This window comes from Hetaerina americana, unplaced genomic scaffold, assembly GCF_022747635.1.
Source record: "Hetaerina americana unplaced genomic scaffold, ioHetAmer1.1.p SCAF_1, whole genome shotgun sequence".
Lineage (NCBI taxonomy): Eukaryota > Metazoa > Arthropoda > Insecta > Odonata > Calopterygidae > Hetaerina > Hetaerina americana.
In genome coordinates, this window is record NW_027286069.1 from 90,524,520 (window position 1) to 90,544,186 (window position 19,667).

General features: G+C 36.4%; 2 protein-coding genes across 3 annotated transcripts in view; one reads left to right on the plus strand and one right to left on the minus strand.

Moving 5' to 3' along the window:
* Positions 1-1,358: 1,358 nt before the first annotated feature.
* Positions 1,359-4,117, minus strand: endos (endosulfine alpha). 2 transcript variants are annotated; one of them, XM_071593094.1, is made up of 4 exons: positions 3,881-4,117; positions 2,966-3,088; positions 2,702-2,891; positions 1,359-2,371 (listed from the first exon to the last, which is right to left on the minus strand). In XM_071593094.1, the coding sequence occupies exons 1-3, from the start codon at positions 3,980-3,982 to the stop codon at positions 2,703-2,705; spliced, it is 414 nt and encodes a 137-aa protein (XP_071449195.1). In that variant the 5' UTR covers positions 3,983-4,117; the 3' UTR covers positions 1,359-2,371; position 2,702. The 2 variants fall into 2 exon arrangements, with proteins under 2 accessions (XP_071449195.1, XP_071449184.1); XM_071593083.1 differs by having other exon boundaries at positions 1,359-2,891.
* Positions 4,118-6,991: 2,874 nt separating this feature from the next.
* The window catches only part of Phm (Peptidylglycine-alpha-hydroxylating monooxygenase), a 44,161-nt gene continuing 31,485 nt past the window's right edge, over positions 6,992-19,667 (plus strand). Inside the window, exon 1 of the mRNA XM_071593105.1 lies at positions 6,992-7,129. Coding sequence (XP_071449206.1) covers positions 7,004-7,129 — 126 coding nt within the window. The 5' untranslated portion in view covers positions 6,992-7,003. The remainder of the gene's footprint in view (positions 7,130-19,667) is intronic.

A 19,667-nucleotide genomic window follows, 5' to 3' on the forward strand; every position in this document is an offset into this window, starting at 1 on the left:
AAAAATGGAATAACATAGAAACAATCATTTTAATATTGGCTAAGTAAAAAATCTTTTGTCTTAAATCGGTCTCAAAGAACACAAATTATAGTTCACTAATAAAAATTAAGTAGAAGGTAAAATAAGGAATTAGAATTGGGTCAACACTTTCATTGGGTGTATTTTTCAAGATTCAATGCCAAAAAGAAATGCAAAAGACTCCATGGACCTTAAAATAACTTGGATAAAGTGAACCAAACAAGGTACTTGGCAGATCAGTTAAATACAAGAGATGTCACAAGTAAACAAGTAGACTACCATGCCAGATGAAATTTCAAATAGAGTTACATTCTCAAAATCTTAAAATGCAACCAAACTTAAAGTCACACATGACAATTAGATACATATTCCTTCCAACAAATACTGAATATTTAATCCTCAGATGTGGGGCGAGTTCACCATTCAAACAGATGGCCATTTTCTACTTAAGTCATAATTCTCAAGTCCATTGCATTATACAAATGCCAACTATGCTGTATCGTCTTCATGCAATAACACTCATTATTATTTAGAAATCCTCTTTCTCTATCAGTTGAAATAGTTGCACAATAAGGGAATCAACTACAAAACCAACAAAATCAATACATTGGGATACTCGACTGTGTATTATAGATGTCATGGTTCAAACAGGCTTTCCCAACCCTTCAGTTTTGATACAAAAATTTGATCCAATCACAAGAAATACTTTGGTCCTTGAGTGGATTCCTAATTTATCCGATTTTGTTTCTTGGCCATGAACTGTGTGATACCAAATCAGGGGAATTTCTGATTTTTCCAGCAAATATACCATCCTTTTTTCCCAATTTTTCTTCACTGTTTGGTACATCAATAATTTTTCTCAGATCACCCCTTCTTGCTTTGTGAGTGATTGGCATCACCAGAGTTATTCCTCTAATATTTTGTTTTTGCTTATTTCTGGATGGCCCATGCTCTACAGCCAAAACAAATTGATCTCACGACTAAAAGAAACATCAATCTCATCAGGAATTCCGGATTCCCATACATTCACAGCATGCATTTCAAACTCCTGACCTTCTTAACAAACATTGGACTTCCCCCCCAAGTTTTTAATGAGATGGATGCTTCCTGACTTTCAAACTAGGTGGTAACCATAGAGATGTTTCTTGCCCTATCAAATAGAAGATACTTTAATGAAAACAAAATGTAAAGGAATATGCTTATAATTCCAAAAACATGTTCAAAACTACTTTAGCAATCAAATTGCACCTCCACTATATAAAACAATAAATTCTCTAAAAGTAGGCCTAGTCACATGAAGTAATGAAAAATTCTATAGCTCAATTGCAAAACACAAAAAATTCTTTTTAAAAGATATTTTATTTTATAGTTTTATAAAATTTCAGATACATGGCTAAAGATCATTATACAGTACATCAGCCGAATATTTAATGGATATCGCAGTATAACAGTTTGTTGACCAATATAGGGCTATGAATGTCTTTGAAACTTAATATTGGCAATCCCTGGGCTTCATTAAGGGAGAACATGGTCTCTATAAATTGATTTCACCTTACTATACTGACATCTAACCAATTCCACAGCCACTAATTCATGTTTATAACCAACAAATATACACCAAAGTTCATCACGATAGAAATGTGAATCAAGTGGTTTAAGCAACACAGAACTGTAATCCACTTACAACAAAAATTATTTTTAGCGGACCCTGATATTTCATTTGGTAGTCATCTGCAGAGTGGCTTTTGAATTATGATTTAAATATTTCCTTTACTTAAGGGCATCACAGAGTAAGAAGACAACCATAGCTGTAAAGCATGAATGTACATATGCTTACAATGCTCAGGTATATTTTTATTCGAAGCCACAGAATTAAATACAGATTTCTAAACACCTTCTTGGGGGTGAATCATTTCTAGACAATATAGTTACGTATTATGGTAATAATTATTCAAAATAAGTTATTTAATGATTGAAGTTTTTTATTAAAAGATTTTGGACGCTTCTGCAAATTTTATACATTCTTGTTTTACAATTCTAATGTAGAGCATGCAGTTAAAGAGAGACTAATCTGCCACACTGCACCTGGAGATATTTCAATGCAAAATAATTTATTGCTTCATCTATGTATTCAGTGCATTTGAAGTTAGTCTTGAGCAAAATGATAACATATTATCAAGAACACTTCTGTACACAAGATGGCAAAGACCTAAATAAACCAAAACAAAACAGCCGATTGATAAAGCTAATGTAAAACAGTAAACAATTGTACGTTATCTACATCGATGCAACTGTCACCTCAAAATAAATAATGCAAAAATGCCTTAGGCTGCAACAATGCATGAAGGAGCACCTGCAGAAATAATCAAGCAAGCCAAATTAACAAATAAACATGAGCTACTCTGACCAATACACTTCACAAAAAATTAACAGATAAAAGAAAAGGGCAAATCAAATAATCACGCCCTACAAATTACACAGCACATTATATTCGTCGTAGATGAATTAATGTAAATACTGCATCTTCCAAAAATATAGCAGTAAAGTAACACCAAAAATTATGATGTACACGTTTATGTTGGCATGCCTATATTACAAATGAATTAAGATCTCTGGAAACCCAAAGGAAGTACTGTTCTTAAAATGTTCAGTCCTTTCACTGTGAAGAAAATGGGAAACTAACATTACGTATTACTACTGCTTGTAGCCAATTTTGATTGCTGGATGATTGACGTTTTCCTGACAGGTACCGATTCAGGCGTGGGTATAGCTTCGCCAGTAGCGTACGGAAGCACAGGAGGGACTCTGGATTTGGCGGTTGGTGCCTTATTTTGTTTGGCCATTTGGTAATCTCCAGAATCGAAATATTTTTGCTGCAAGAAAATGACAATATTTATGAGTATACATCTTGTGTGAATAACTATAAACAATATTGGATTTGACTTACCCCTTTTGCAAGTCGCTTTTGTAAAAATCCAGAATGTCCGCTCATGGGTAACACGGCTTTTGGGAATTTCACCTTCAGTTTGGCTTCCTCAATTTTCTCTAACTCTTGATTAGATAGGGGTTTCTATAATTAGAAAAATACCATGTTAAAAATGTTACAATTCGAGTCAAATTATTTCATCGCACATCCTTAAAACATCTAATTTGGCAGTCATAGCAGATACATCTATCGATAAGTCAAAATAAAAATATGATAATTATGGAGTATATTCTCTTCAGTAATTCACCGCGAAGTCATAACGTAGTTGAACGGTTCGTCCATTATTAACTACATCAAGATATGATGAAACTCTAGAGACCCACTCAGTAACAAAATAAAAAAATTAAATTTCATAAAATAGATGAAAAGTCATCAATTTTATTGAGTGTATTCCGGAGGTCCCATGGTATTCTTACTAATGGGCGTGGGAAAAAAACGATTCAGTTGTCTGTAATGCTTAAAAATATGCAAAAAATTTATGTCAGGTCTACAGGGGTATGAAAAAATTGTATTTGAAAACGCCAATTGTGCGATAACAATTAACTACTTGAATGCAAATTTGAAGTATCATAACAACGCAATCATATCACACCCATCCTTCATTGAACGCACGTGATTATGTTGAAAATACATTGCACACATATATTAGCGGCTACCATATGGCTCAAAATATGTTTTTAAACTTTCAATTAGATCCAACTATTCGTAAATTACGACAAATCATGATAGATGTGCATGACCTCCCGACGACGTTAGGGAAAAGCACGAGATACGAACTAGGTCGTCAAGATATAAATCACTTGATTTTCTTCATATATTCTAATATTATGCTTTGATGTGTTATTTTTCAAGAAAAATATTCGTAGGGAATATTACCTCCGGTTCATTCTCGTTAGTCTCCTCGCCTTCCTTGGTTTCATTTTCACACTCCATAGTATCCTCAGATTCGTTCGTTTTCATTTCTGCTTCTTCAGACATCGTGGCTTTAAATGTAAGCCTTTAATCTAAGAATATATAATTAAAAATGATCGTACAGATGCCAACGTACAGTTACTTTATACTCAACGAAAACTCATGCACGAACGGGCGGTTGCGAAGGACCCTTACATTCACTTGTCAATGATGACATGAAAATAACAATGGCGGAAAAATAGATACCTTTTTTTGGTGTTTTTGAATTAAGATGATATCATGAAAAGTCCGTTACGATAACTTTCAATCGACTTTTTACAAGTGCTACTTTCTATAAAAGTATCCAGAGCAGTAAAAATATTTTAACGAAGAGTACTCGGCGAAGAAAATAAAAATTACGATGAAGTTGTAATTTTTGAAACTATGAAAACTTAGAGGCAAAATGTGTACCCTTACGCGCTCAGAGGATAAAAATTAATTAGGTATGAATTCGCACAATTTTCTCTCGAAATAATCGGCAATAATTATTTATATATATTAACCCTCGATATTTCCGGCAAATCAAATTGTAAAAAAGCGAGCCAAGAGCCTAACCGATGGTTGCTATACTATGCTATGTTATGCGCACTGTAGTGGCCATTTATACTCGTTTATATTAATAACAGTGCTAATGCCAATATATAAATTTGTAATATTGGTGTTAAAGGTTCAGTCCTATTCAGCCACTTGAGGTGAATTGTTGTTTACGTGTTCAATATTTTGGGAGAAGACTGTACACTTTTGCCAAAATGCATTCTAAATCCCAAATTATAATTTGAACCAATGTCCATTATTTAAATTCCCATGATTAATGACAACAGTGACAACAGTCGTCGTTTAATTATATTGCCTTTATGATCACTTTTCCCAAAAATGAATTAGCACAAACAATCATTTGTCCCTTTATCTCATTCCTGTCGGCTAGATACATTTTCTTCTTCGAGCTTTTCAAGATGTGGAAATCATTCTACAGGTCCCAAAGTGAGACATGTGCGCCTAGGCCATACTTTCACTGTAACCTGGCGGAAATTTAAATGTATGTTTATAATTTTTACAAAACACAAATTGGCGATATTCAACCATATCGTAGTATTATATTTAATGCTGCACATTCATTTCTACTTCATGTAATTAATAAATCAATAATAATTTTCAAACATATTAATCGCCGAAGTATTTTAATATTGTAAGATTAGCTGATTACCTAACCGTCGGTTTAGATTTTTTATGAAATGTTTACTTCATTTTCCTTTCTAGTGTTGTACAAAAAGTATGGTTAATGGTCTGTCACTTATTTTTTATCTTGCTCAAGATTTAAGCGAGTAATATCAGTGGCTAAATTAATTTCCGTTTACCTATTTTTCCATGATGGAAAAGGAGATTTTCAGGAGTGGGGGGTGCTCATCAAAATTTCCCAGTCATTAAATATCTCTACTTTACATTTCTTCTTTATATATATTTTATTTTTATCTCTTCCCACCCGCCCACATTTTTCTTTGTGAAGTTAAAACTTAGTGGTGTAATTACAAACCACGGATTATGGACAAAGTAGGATTGTGTGAGAATGCCATGGAAGAAACTTTACTTATGTTTTCCTGCTAGGTTGAGTAGTGATCTAGCTGTCTACCCTATCTAGATTGAATCACAATTATGACACATGGGGAGACCAGAGTTGAAGGAGATATTACGGTATGGGGTAGCATTCTTATAAAATATTTAATTAAGAGCCCAACTTTATTTTTTTCTGCAAAAATCAGGAAATGCAGTTTCCCGTGAATTTATTTTTAAAATGTAAAGTTGTTACAATTGCATTAGTAATTTAATGCACTCATACACTTGTCTATACTGCGAAGATATTGTCAACCTTTGCGAAGAAACCAGCAATTAACATTTTTCTCATCAACTAAGTGCTGCACAATTTTTCTTCAAAATAATTCTTGAAAAGTTCAGCAGGTGTAGTAATAATGCATACCCTATCTCCAAGCCATAATTTGCCTCTAGCAGCGTTTAATTAGGGTTTATTTTCACCTGCATACACATTCACCATATGCAGGAGAATCGCTGAGAAATGATGGTTCAACGGCTGGCAGGATCAATGTAATTATATTGAGGAAGTATTCTTCCATGGTTTCCTTGGCCAGTCACATAATAAACAACGCTTTTTCGGGCTTTGGTTCACCCTGAGGTAAGCACAGCGAAATTTACGCTTTCAGGATAAGGACGATTCCTTTCTCCATACCACTATTCGATCATGTTACATGTGTATAAAATTTATTATTAAAGCCATAATTGCACCGTTCGGATTTTAAAAAATGGTTCATCAAATGATCACTCGATGTTTGAACCCGGGCAATTGAAGAACACCCAACCACTAGGCTACCACGTCGTTTTGACTATAATTATACCTAAATATTAATTCATTTATGTGACTATAATTTGAATATTTTTATTAAGCACATTCGTATAATAGAAGTGTTAACCAATTGGAATAAAACATACTTTGAACGAAAAATAATTTCTGTAAAAACAACATTCTTTATTTCTCTATTTCTGGTAATGGTAATTAAGTGTCATGTCAACGGGTTTTGTCGCGAAAATTTTCATTGATTAAAAATGTTTGTATTACTAGCGTGTTTTCTATCGGGAAGTATTTATCACTTGTGTTTTGCTGAAAGGGGCGTATTGGTGAGGAACAAAGGATGAGTCGATTTTATGAATGGTACATATCTCAAAGCATTTCAATTCTTATGAATAACCCTCAATGCCATAATACAGTATATGCTTATTATGTCTTAATTTTTTATACTGTCCGATGATTTAAAACAATATACACGATGTATTTAAAAAAAATTGGCGTAATGTGATTATAATCTCCTAGCATGAGTTTGCCTCGCAGTTTCTGAATTCGTTTCGTTTATGACGTCACATGTTGGCGTTGTACTCCTGGTTCCAGCTTTCAACGCGAGGGCGTCTTAATGCTACTCGAAGAGTGAGCTATAAAAAGTTGAGGGATGACTAACGTCGAGGCAGTCTATCGATTCGGTCAAGATGGGGAAGTCAGTAGTTAGTCTGCTTTTCTATCTTACCATTGTGTTTACAAATATTCTACGGCAGTCTTATTCGTATAAAGTTGAAAAATATTCATTGCTGATGCCTAATGTTCGTCCATCAGTCGTAAGTATTGCTGTCATGTTTCCATTGCATGTTGTCTGAACAGATTATTGTAGAAATAGATGTAGAAAATTTGGAATGTGTAAGGATTGTTTTCTCCACAAACCCTCTCATAGTGTGACGATAAGGAGTTCACCGTGGATATTTGTGTATCAAGAATATTTTAGTTTGAATAGCGTGTACTTTTTACATTTTAAGCGAGAGTAGCTTGTCCATATGCCTTTTAACATTTGTGTACCCCGCTCTGTTCCATGAATGATATATAATTAAGAATAACTTCCGAGGAAACTAGAATTCCAAAACTAAAATAATTTTATTCGGAAAAAACTTTGCAGGAATTAGGCTACGTGAGAGAGAGTTAAGACATTATGGAGTTACATTTATTTCTCTTATTGGGGCTTGCAATTATTACTTCTCCGTTTTATAGACTTGCGGTACTGTTTATATTTCTTAATGAGGAGCGGTGGTTTGTTCTACCAGTACTTTCAAAAGAAAATATTTGAATCAACCTTGTTTCTTATGCAGCCATGAATTTCAAATATGAAAAATTGAAATGGAACCTTATCTGGCCTCTAATGCTTATGTTGCTGGAGTGTGGAATGGGCGGGTAGTTTGGAAGTGAGCTCGTTGTATGTTACGATAAGTTATCTTGTTGCACATTTGTTGGCATTTAATTCATCAGTCAATGCATTATAAAATTTCGGTAATTCTATATCCTTTTCTTAGATCTTCGCTATTTCGTCCTATTTTTTGGTTTCTGTCCATCATAAAGTATCTTTTATTTTACGCTGAAAATTCAAGCGACGCACCTTTGACGTCATAGGGGAATATGCGTGGGCGTATCAATCAATGGCCCAGAATCTCCTAACCACCCCAAACATTCGGCAAGCCCGACATCTGTTGCTGCGGAAAAATAAATTCAATGGCCAACCATGTATCAAGCTATCTACGACCGATAGTAGACCGGTTCATATATGAATGATGGTTTTCTGACTTCGAGGCTTTCCTGCAAGATGCCATGGTTGTGTTAATGTGCCCTTCCATTATTATCCTGGCAGTGCTGCTCCGCTGACGTTCTAACGTTAGTTTCGATCTAATCTGACATATGGCAAACCGACATAAAGTTCTTAATTATCGTTTATGATTGATAGATGAATGTGAAATGTTTTTGTGACCGTAGATCCCGTAACTACTAAGTGATAAAGGTAAATACGAAATGCTAGCGCCAGTTGAGGGGTTTTCGTGGAGGCGTCCCCGACAACGGTAGGTTCGTTTTTTTCGTGCGAACAAAGAGAATTTAGGGAACATCCAGAAATGTGTCATCAGAAGCGAGCAGGGGTCAGTTTTTCTCCAATAATTTTCGCTGAATTCACCCTAGTGTTTGAAAATTAGCTCAAAGAAGTGATATGCATTTATTGTTTAGCCACAAAGAAAAATATCCTTGACGCCACATTTTTAGAGCACTAAGTACTTTGGAAAGAATGTTATAAAAATATTGTGTTTTTATCCTCCGTTTTATAAACTTAAGTTCACTCGTACAAAAATTCTTTCCAAAGCGCACCATTGTGGTCACCTTGGGCTCTGGCTTCATGCTTGTGAAGTATGAAGCTAGGTGATACAAGTGATAACCGTATAAAAATATTTCAAACGACAATTATGTAATTTATTTTGGTGCACAGATGAATCGAAAACCAGTCACCCTGTTTAAATTGTTGAAAACGTTTCAACTAGCTTTCCAATTGATGGGATATGCATTGGTTACTGGTTGTTCGCCAAACTTCTCTTCCTCACCGAAGGTTTCCAAAATGAAGATTTAACAACGAATGGTGTAATTACTAAGGCGTGTTATATTTTACACTAGGTGTACTATTTAATTAATTCCCTTCGAGGACCACATTAGACACCCCAAAGCGGACGCAGGTCTATACCTTCATATCTATTCGTTTGGGCTACTGGGCCTTACTCCCACGTACCGTAATGGATAGTATGTTCCTCACGGTATCTATCAATTTTTCTTCGCTCAATCATGAGTCCGCGAACCATAAGGTCATGGATAAAACGAGAGAATATATTCAGGACAATGGACCATGAACTTGTTTTTGTCTCAGACCGCATTGTAAAATCATGAAGAGCTAGTGGGCAACCCTGTACCTCCGTAAATATGTCACTCCATTATCTAAAGCAGTGCTATAGTTGCAACAAATTCAAATTCGCATGATGCAAGAGACAACGGGACGCTGTAAAGTATTTTTCGAGCCGATCCGGAACGCGGGCTGTGGGTACCTACTCCTGTTTTGTGGTTTATAAAGTTTTTGCTTGTGCTAAGGTAATCAAGTAACTTTGGGTAGCGGTAGTCCTAACTGGAGTATCGCTGGAAGTCGTCCGTTCACGCCCTCCAAATACCAATGAAAGCCTCTGATCAGTTGGAATAAATTCCTCTTAATTTCGAATAAAGGTTATGTAGTTTCCCAACTGTGCTTTGTGGTATGCTAAACAAATCGCAAATGTTTTATTTCTGCGTTGTCAATGTCGGCCATGCAGACGGTGTCGAAATGACATGCGTTTCATTTCTATTTTCACCTAGAATCCCCCTTATTTTATGAAGAATATCTGAGATAAAATCCTTTATCAAGGGAAGCCGGGTCTTACAATCGAAATAATGGGTAAATAGATGTATGTCTATGAAACGTTCCGAAGAAACTCAAATATCCGCTTTAATATCCGTCACTGCTACTAACTCAATCTATCCACTTAGCAAAATTTGTGTGCCCCTGGTGTCCCGTGGACTCTGAGCTCTTTTTAGAAGTCTGCTCTGTTGTAAAGAGGACGGTGCCTTTCTCAAATTAATTTCCTTTTTCAATTTCTCACAATTTTAGGAACCACCATTGGGTGGCATGAAGTCTCATTAATAGCTGACATTTTATGGTGTCATATAGGAGCGGATAGTTACAACTTCGTGTGGACAGTGTGCATCGGCGCTACATTTTCGCGCGCGCCAACGGGTGCCAAAAATTTAACTTGTCTTCTAAGCGATAATAAAATAAAATGTTGCAATTTATGGTCGAATTTCGTCGTATTAAAACTGCGAGATTGATTCCAGTAGTCATCCATAATGAGAATTTTTGCAGGCGGGGGTTAGGCGCCTCTAGCGACAAGCGAGTCATTTCCTCTTCCCTGACTCCATGAATGGAGGAAGCAATGAATGAATGAACGTTCCCTGCCCCGCCCTCCGTCCCCTCAGCGAAGGCTCGGCTCACTGGGGTTGGGACGCACTATTTTAAGGAGTACCGGTCTTTTTCTAACGGGTTTCAGAAATCAATGATTTGCAAAAATGGCACTGTCGCAGGAATAATCCGTTGTATATGAATGTGTTTATGAACAGATAATTAATGTAAATTTGCCCAGGAATTGACGGAAACCTCTCCGCGTTTATGGCAGTGCCTACGAAATATAATGCCTAATACTCTTATTAATAAATCAAAGTCTCAATAAAAACTCCGGTATATGGTTGCTGGTAATTAAAAGGAAAATGATCTAAAAAGTTTCACTTTGGTAAAATTCTGCCCCGTAACCACTGTTTAACCTATAGTCGAATGTAATCTAGGGCTTTTATTGAATTGCCTTTAGGTTATTAATCGTGTGCCACTCGATTAATCAAACGTTTAAGCACTAGATGCCATCCGGAAGAGGTACTTTCAACAGTATCGATTTTAGATTTTGGCTGGTAGTACCGCAGCACAATACAGATACGTTAGCACGAGGTAGATCCGAATGGGGATATTTTTTGCCATCGTTATAGTTCAAGTTGCATCAGCCAAACCAGTTGATTTACGAAAAAGATGGACTAGAGTGAAGGTAGAAGTGGTGGTAAACCCGAGATGGTTGTTATTCTAAAGTTAGCTTCAATGATAATAATTTGTTGTCTCCGGCTTAACATTTTGGAATTTACATAACATATTGAAATAAAATGAGTAACTTTGTAATTCCACACACACTTTACTTAGAACACGACTTAGGGTTCGACGTTGGACGTCATTATCAGGTGATGACGTCCATCGTCAAAACCTAGGTCGTTTCCTAAATCTCTAAGGGTGTGTGGAATTAGCTTCTATGCATATTTTTAGGGAAATTAATCGCTAGTTCACACACAGCCTGGGTCTATTCGTCGTGGGTTTAATTAGTGGGAAGTATAATTAAGTTGGAGCTGAAAGGGGAAGAGGTGGTGTAGTTTCACCTTAAATTATCCTAGGTTCCATTATCCATAAATTTCCACTGCATCGTGAGTAGTACGGAGAATAAGGACGATAATGAATTATGAGCTTCGTTTGTCTCTCGCTCCTCACCCCACCTTAAGCTTATCCTTTTGTAAATAGGTTCCCTCCTCGTCATTTTGCGTCCATAGAAAGGGTCTTAAACTGTCGCTAAATGCATGGCAGCTCATTTTGTGATAAGCATTACTGCAACCAGGACCGCTTTATTCTCGGCATGATTGTGTTCCGTTTGACACAATAACCCACCAGTTCATAATCGGCGAAAATATATCGGGGTGTAAATCTACATCTACATAATACCCCGTAAGCTGCAGCAAGGGCGTGTGGCGGGGGTGTTAAGTCACCTGAAATCCATCCCCGTGGTTATCCCTTACGATATGGCGCTGCGGTGTTCGACTTATGATGAATCAGGAGCTCAATTAAGTAAGGCTGGAGGGAGAAAGGAATGAGAAAGTTAAAGAGAAAATGTAAAGACGGAGAATATCGGCGAATTCCTTGTGTACACAGGAATGAAGTATATTGCTACTGAATCCCATCTTATTTTGCTTCCATCTTTTCCTATGTTCTATTATTGATCTGGGAGAATTTTTCAGGAAATTAATTCTTAAATATATTCATTTTACGGTTTGTTCCTCTAATGTTATCAGTGCTGACTTAAGCACTAGCACTCTTGATCCAGCATTAGTATGTATCTAAGTTATTTCGTGTGGAGTAGTTCCACTATGCGATGGAAGTTTATCGTCTTTTTAAGTGGGAACATGTTTAGAGAATTGTTGTTAATGCAATGACTATAATATCCTAGTTTTCTCTTTGATATGCATAAGAGGTTATACAGATTTTTACTCTTCTTAAAGTCGATCCATCAAAATTAACCATTCTCGAGCCACGGACAATTGAATCACTAACAGGGCGACTTTGTTTCTCTCCAGTGTCCCCTTGAATTGAAAACTCTTAGTTTTAGATTTCGTCTTGACCGGGATGCGAGCCCGGATCCCTCGATGTCCGGCCCAGTGCCATTAGCCAGATAAGCTGCCGGGGCGTCCTCTTAAACTTGGGAGAGTTTTTAAATTTCGCGTTCGGACGTGCCAGAGTAGTGTCGAGTAGAGTTTAAAACTTTTTTTAGTATTTTACAGCTAATAGTGGGGAGTTATGCTAAATATATGCCAAAAAATTGCAATTGTGGTAGATATTTTCAAAAAAAGGTACCTTGTTTTTCACAAGCTAAATATGAAAAAACTGAGAAAGCTATTTTTGCTTTTTCTTAAAATTAATTAATTTTTCTCTTGCAAATTGAGAATCTTTAATATTATAAGCTCCCTGGTAAAAATTCTGGATAATCTATTAATCTCTGCTTAGGCATTTTGTTTAGTATATTCAAAATTCTAGCCCTATGATAATTTACCGACCACACGTATTTTTTAATGTAGAATAAGAAGCTGTAATAAAGACTTAAGTTTCCATCTGAAAAAAAACGAAGTTGACTTCTAAATGTCCTTGTAAACGTCCATCATACCAAAAATAGTAATTTTGTTTCTCCCCTTGAATCCAAGGAACATTTATTAGAGACATTTATTCCAACAATACATTGTTCTCGAAAATATATGTGTGGATATACATATATGTGTCTTTCGTGGTTCTGCTCGTCACACTTAAGCCAGAAAGCACCCGTTCACGACACTGGTTTTCCATGCTAATTAGCGTCATCGGTTGTTCTGGGCAATCCATTTTATTTCTTCGTATCTTACCCCAATCTTAACCATGTCCAACACCATAGATCTCTTTCTTCCTCGCCCTCTCTTCCCCTCTATCACACCATCTGACACAGTCTTCAATAGACACTCCTTCCTCAGACGATGCCCTTACCAATTAGCTTTTCTTTCCTTGGTAGCCAACAAACTCATTCTTACCCTCTGTCATAGATCTTTACTCAAACATGAGGGTTTTTGCAATTGGTATATGAAATGCGTTGTACGTTAATAAATCTGTGGAAAAGTGCAAATTTTATTTTTCTCATAATGACGAACTTCCTCTGCATCTCACCTGAATCTGTTGAATATAATTGATGTTTCATTCCGCGTAGCTGAATCCAGCTTGATCCTTAATAACATTAATCCTTACCGTTGTATCATTCATCGAGGTGTGGACATGTCTTTTAACCCGAGTTAACTCATCAATTAAAATAGTTTCAATCTACGAACGTCATGAGTGCGCTGTTGTAAATATCCTCATTATTTACTTCTGAGCTGTATCGTAAACGCGACGATTCCCGAACCTGCGGGGTGGCGACAGCGGAATGATTTAGATGACAATCCCCTCTACAGTTTTATCCGACGGACCCCGTGGGAATCCCAGATAGGAATACGAAACTATCTGGCCAAGGTAACGAAAATTAAAAACCAAGGGTGAGGGTTTTCAAGGCAGGAGCGGTTTCTATCGGGAAGGAATAGGAAAGCGGGGGCCATGATTTTGCGTTCAACATATCGGCGTACTATAAGTATTATTGAAGGTTCTCGATTTCGTGAGCCATATGAATCGGATTATTCTTTTTATTGGCTGTATCTGTATCGTTAAAATTAATTTATCACTGCTATAAATTGACAATAGGAGTCCATAACGTAATGCATTATGACATTATCGGTATTTCCAAAAGATAAAAGTATTGTGCATCACATTGATGGCCTATATGGCAAAAAAACTTGATTTGCCGTTGATAAAGAATATTTAGTTTTAATGCTAAAGGAAGCGGTATGACAAGGTGCTATCAAAAAGATTTTGAACTGTGCCTAGAAAACTTTTTCGACATTCTATTCAAATTCGGGTTCCATCCCCTTCGAAATAATGCCCTGGTGACATTATGAAACAATCCCAGCCCTTCTGCCACGCTTCAAATGCTTTCAGGAAATCATTTTGTTTGTTGAAGGCTATCACGAAACGTCTGCGGGTCACTTCTCGGTTTCTTTCATGGGTTTCAAAAAACGTTTCTTCCCTATAGCGTGTTTCAAAACGCCTCAGATGCAACTTAAGTTTTGGGGACAAGGCAAAGCCACAATCGACTCTCGTCGCCTGCGATGACCCTGAAGATTTTCCATATTTCCCTCGGGGTTGGTCCATAACTCATCCCAAGCCACATCGCAGATTTCATTGGTGATAAGGCGACAATGTTAACGAACCATTTTTCCAAATTTTTGCAACATATTTTAGGGGTTGTGCGCGTCATCTCGAGCGCTCGTTATCTCCAACCGAAGTTTGACCGAATGTGGGTGCCGCTCTTTACTACAGGCTTCATTACCGAAAGGCCTGACGAAACTTACGAAACGTGGGAAAGTACGTACGTTATATTTTATGAAAACGAAAGCATTATATTAATCTGGTAAAAAATAGCTTTTCAGCACTGGAGTACTCTTCCATGTTTATTATCTGCTGAAGGTACGAGAATCGTCTATAAATATCAATGTTAAACATACCCTTCGGGACGAATTAACGGAAGAATATCGTGTAAAGCGCAGTTATTTTAGCTGGCAATGTGCACCGCTCGTTTTGGAGATTTTTCAGTAAAAATGTCAGAATATTTGGTTTTATTCGACTTGAAGGTAAAAGAACCGCTTCAAATTAGCACTTAAATTTCAGCACCCGATTTCTCATTTGGCCAAAAATTGGACATAATGGATGGATAAAATTGGAGTTTCGGTTAATTGAAAACTGTTACGAACGAAAGCCAGTGATGTTCGATATTTTATATATATATATATATATATATATATATATATATATATATATATATATATATATATATAAATATATATATATATACTATATATATATATATATATATATATATATATATATATATATATATAGTAGAGTAAAAAACAATTACGGAGCTTTTACCTCTATCAAAACTGATACACAAACAAAACAATATAGAAACTTGTCACACGTTATGACAAATGCCTTAATTTGCTTGGAGATTATGTTGAGAAGTAGTTTAAAGTATCCTCTTTCAAATAAAATTTTTTATGTTTGTTAATATTTACTTTTGTGTCTTTATTTCACGAACGGGTACTACTTTCCGGATGACCCTCGTACTTAGGGGATCGTCAGTTTGAATTCAGGAAGGGGTGAAGCACGAGTGATGCCGAAGCAGCTATGGGGTAACTAACATAAAGTAACTTCAAGTACAATCAGGATGGATATTTGTTTTGTAGACTTCGAGAAGGTGTTAGATAGAGTAAATTGGGTGGAATTTATAATCGTATTAGAGAAAATAAGAGTATAATGTCGAGATGAGTTATTTACCTGCAACTTGCACTTGACTCAGACTACTCGTGCGTGTGGCGGATGGATAGTCGGGCTGAGCATCGTTAGGAAGCAGTAAAAGACAGTTTCCCATTATCACCCAGACTTTTCAGCGCAAACGTAGAGGAAATGGTAAAAGAGGCATGTGAAGAACTGGAGATAAGAATGAAAGTTGGTGGGGAATTCATAAAAATCAGTTAGGTTTTCGGACGATCGAGTTTTAGTTAGTTAGCCAGCCAAGGAGATACAATGACTGCTTCGCCCATTAGAAAATCAATGCGATAGATATCGGATGCAGATCAATGTAGACAGAAAACAGAGATTTCGAGTTTTCGAGAAGGAGGAATGCTGAGTTACATGTAAAATTAGGGAGGAAAAAATTAGACCAAGTGGAAAAGTTAACATGAATCGCAAGTGTTTTGGGCCAATATGGTCAAAGCAGTAGGGTCCTACGAAGAATTCCGTGAGCCAAAGAACCTTTCACGAGGAGGAGGTTGATGACAGGGGTGTTGACTAAGAGTGTCAAGAAAATGTTCGTCAAACTTTAAAAAAGAGGGTGGTTTCGTACATTTCGTACAAAACCACGCTCGGTTGCAGCGACATGGTCGTTGAAGCAAGATAATAGGCATATATTGGAGGTTTTTTTGAATTTGGGAATGGAGAAGGATGGAAAAGGTAAAATGGAAAAAGAAAAACTAACGAAGAGCATTGTAGGGGAGGAGATGCGATCGTTGAAAAAAATCCAAAAAAAGACAGGAAAAGTGGGGCAAAAGTATTTTGATTGGCGATGGAATGCTGAAGACTTTGTTAGAGCGCATGATGTTAGGCAAGCGAGGTAGGGGTATGGGAGGTATTACGTACTCGTATTTTGAGCAGAATGAACGGAGATGGAAAGTATTCGGAATTGAAGAACAGTTTGATGTAGTGAGGCGGTGTGTCATGCTGTATCTTGTTAGACGAAGCTAAGAAATGCAACGATGATCAGTCTCTGTCATCCGAAACCTACTTAAACCATAGACTACAACTACTAATAATATACAGACTGTATTCTCTATATACAGCTAAATATAAGATAAGCAACAAACAATCAACTCAATAACTTCTGACTTTATTTCGCGAAAGTTACGAATATTAAGGTTTATCAGAAAAACAATTTTCCACATAGTTCATTTAGTCGTAGGACTCACCCAACATCATAAGTTTTTTCCAAGTTGAAAAAGATTAATGCGAAGGTACAGTCTAAACAATCATCTTCAGAAACGATGGCGTTGTAAGAAAAAGTCTCATTTTATTAAGTAGGAAATAATGAGCTAGAGTTGTGCACCAAATACACTAGTGATGATTTTTTATTCAAGTCCGACTACTCAATAACCTTTAACGTAGTAGCACTCGGTAAATGGCGATGGTTCATGTGGTAATTAAATTGAAAATAAAATAAATATTGCGCTAATCGTTCAGTAAGCGCTTCCATTCCATGCGGTTCCATTCTGTAAATTTTTAATTACCTACAATATTAAAACGACACTATCTGAGATCCAAAGAACCACAGCGAGGATAATATAATTTTTTCTGGGGGCAATGTTTGGAGCATAGGTGACGTAAACAGCCTATCGTTAATTAACTGATAAGTTGCCGTCTGCTCGCATTGAATGAAGGGCTAGCGATGACCCCCTCAAAACTATATGGCAACGAAAGAGATAATTTGCCGGGAGTTTTGATAGTGGCTCATGAAATGCTATAAGTCAAACGCATTTCTCGTCGCCAAAATCAACAGTTCTCCCACTTCATTTGCCAGAGCAAAAATGGCGAGGGAAAAAATGTCAAACAATATACAAACAACTCGTACATTAAAAACTAGGAAACTTAAGCTCTACAGCCTCGTAAAACAACACATTAAAGGAAAACTTCTATAGCTGTAATAAATTAGCACCACATTACTTAAATCCTTCAGTTATAAGTGTTTATTTCCTTCATTATTAATTAAAAATTGGGAATTTTCTGCCAAATAAAATTTAATGCGACCAGTTTCATTGTAACTAAATCATCATCAGGTAATTATGATGTAGTTACATTGAAACCGGTCATATTAAATTTTTTTTGTGGAATATTTCCAATTTTTAATTAATCATGATATTCCACCATATCACGCCTGAAACGTCTCTTTTTATCATTTCCTTCAGTCCGCTGAGGTGGCCGGAATACGAGTACGCGCAAGAAAACCATATTCTTTCAATTAATTCCATTGCTTGAAATGATTGTTCCCGACAAGTGAACAGCAGCAGACGGGGATTATTTATGTTCACTGAATAGTTTTATTTGCATATTCGTCGGTTCACTTACAAAGTCATATTCATGCATTACATAGTCATGTCCATATTTCCATATCAAATGAGTTGGTAATTTTCCAGAGACTTGAGTCTGTGGCAAATTACTAACTCATTTGATGTGAACATCAAACAATTCCACGCAGTGAAACTTCTTAGGGACAAGTATTTCATATAACTCATATTTCCCTCGTATTTTACAATTTTTATAAATTGGATACATTGTGGTAGGTAATAGAGTATAATGTGAAATTGTGAATCAAGAAATCTTTGGTACTACGAGTATTTTGTAACGTATTATTATTGGCCGCGCATATCCATTTGCCTCGGCAAACATCAGTCAGGTCAGAAGCCATTAAATAAATAAGATTTGAATATGGAATTGTATTAAAAAGTAAAATCAACTTAAGACAAGCGTAGAGTAGTTTTCTTTCAAATTGAAACTTAAGATCCTTCTCATGAGGCGTTATTATTCATAGAATGGATATTTAAATGACAAGCAAAGGCAGTGTATTGTGCTTTCATTATACATTCTATATGTTCTTTTTGAAGCTTGGTCATAGAGCTGAAATGCACCTGCATTTTGTACTTTTCTTTGTGTTTGACGGCTCCCTTATCTACATGATATGCATGATCAGTGAACCATAAAAATATCATTATTATCTTTTTAAAAGTTAACGACTAGCTTCCTGGCACGGAATATATGTTCAACAACTCGCATGTACAGGTATTATAAACAGTTCAAGCAAGAGTAGCTTTTGTTAAAAATGCCATTTCGTTAAATTTATCAAATAATAACTTAATTCACAATTAATTCCGCAAAAATATCAAATGATTAATTTATGTCGCTATATTTCGCTCAATAATACAAATTATTTTTTTCGAGGGGAATCGGGATGGTGCGGTGGCTAACGTACAGGCTTCCCACCGAGAGGACCCGTGTTCAAATCCTGGAGACAACAAATATTTTTCAGCGGTATCCCGATCCCTACTTGAGGTGCTTTGTGGAGAGCACTTTGAGTGAGTACAACATTGATCGGACAGGACGTTAAGCTGCGAACCCCTTGGCACCTTCCGACATAATTAGGCTAATGCCGACGCCGGCTTTCTCTCCACCCTTCTTTTCCCATCCATCCCTAATGACCTTAGATGTCGGTCGCCTCCCATAAAAACTACTACAACTACTAATTTTATTCGATTAAGGTTTATCAAATAATTTTATGTAGTCGTTGCAATTTCGCATGCCCCATGGAATTTCTTTAGTACGCGTATCGACGAGTTTAAAGTTACGGATCGGTGAAATCTAAGTTATGCCCCAAATTGCCGACATAGGTATAGAGTTATACAGTGTTACGATTGCAAATGATAATCCAACGGTAAAGGTAGGGATTTGGATGGACACAGCCTAGATAGCGGTAAAATGATGTATTTACTTTACAATAAGCCTCTCTTCAATAGCGCATACTTCTTTCATTTCGTCCAGCATTCCAATCCTTTTCTTTCCCTTTCTTCGCTTATAGGTGGTGTAGGGGTTAGGTGGTAGAAGAGACTCCATAGTCTCAATTTCACCTCAAAATAAAAACGAATATCTATCTTACCTAACGTTCTCCCCTCTATCGCAGTCTTCAATATTCGTAGAGAGCTCAAAAA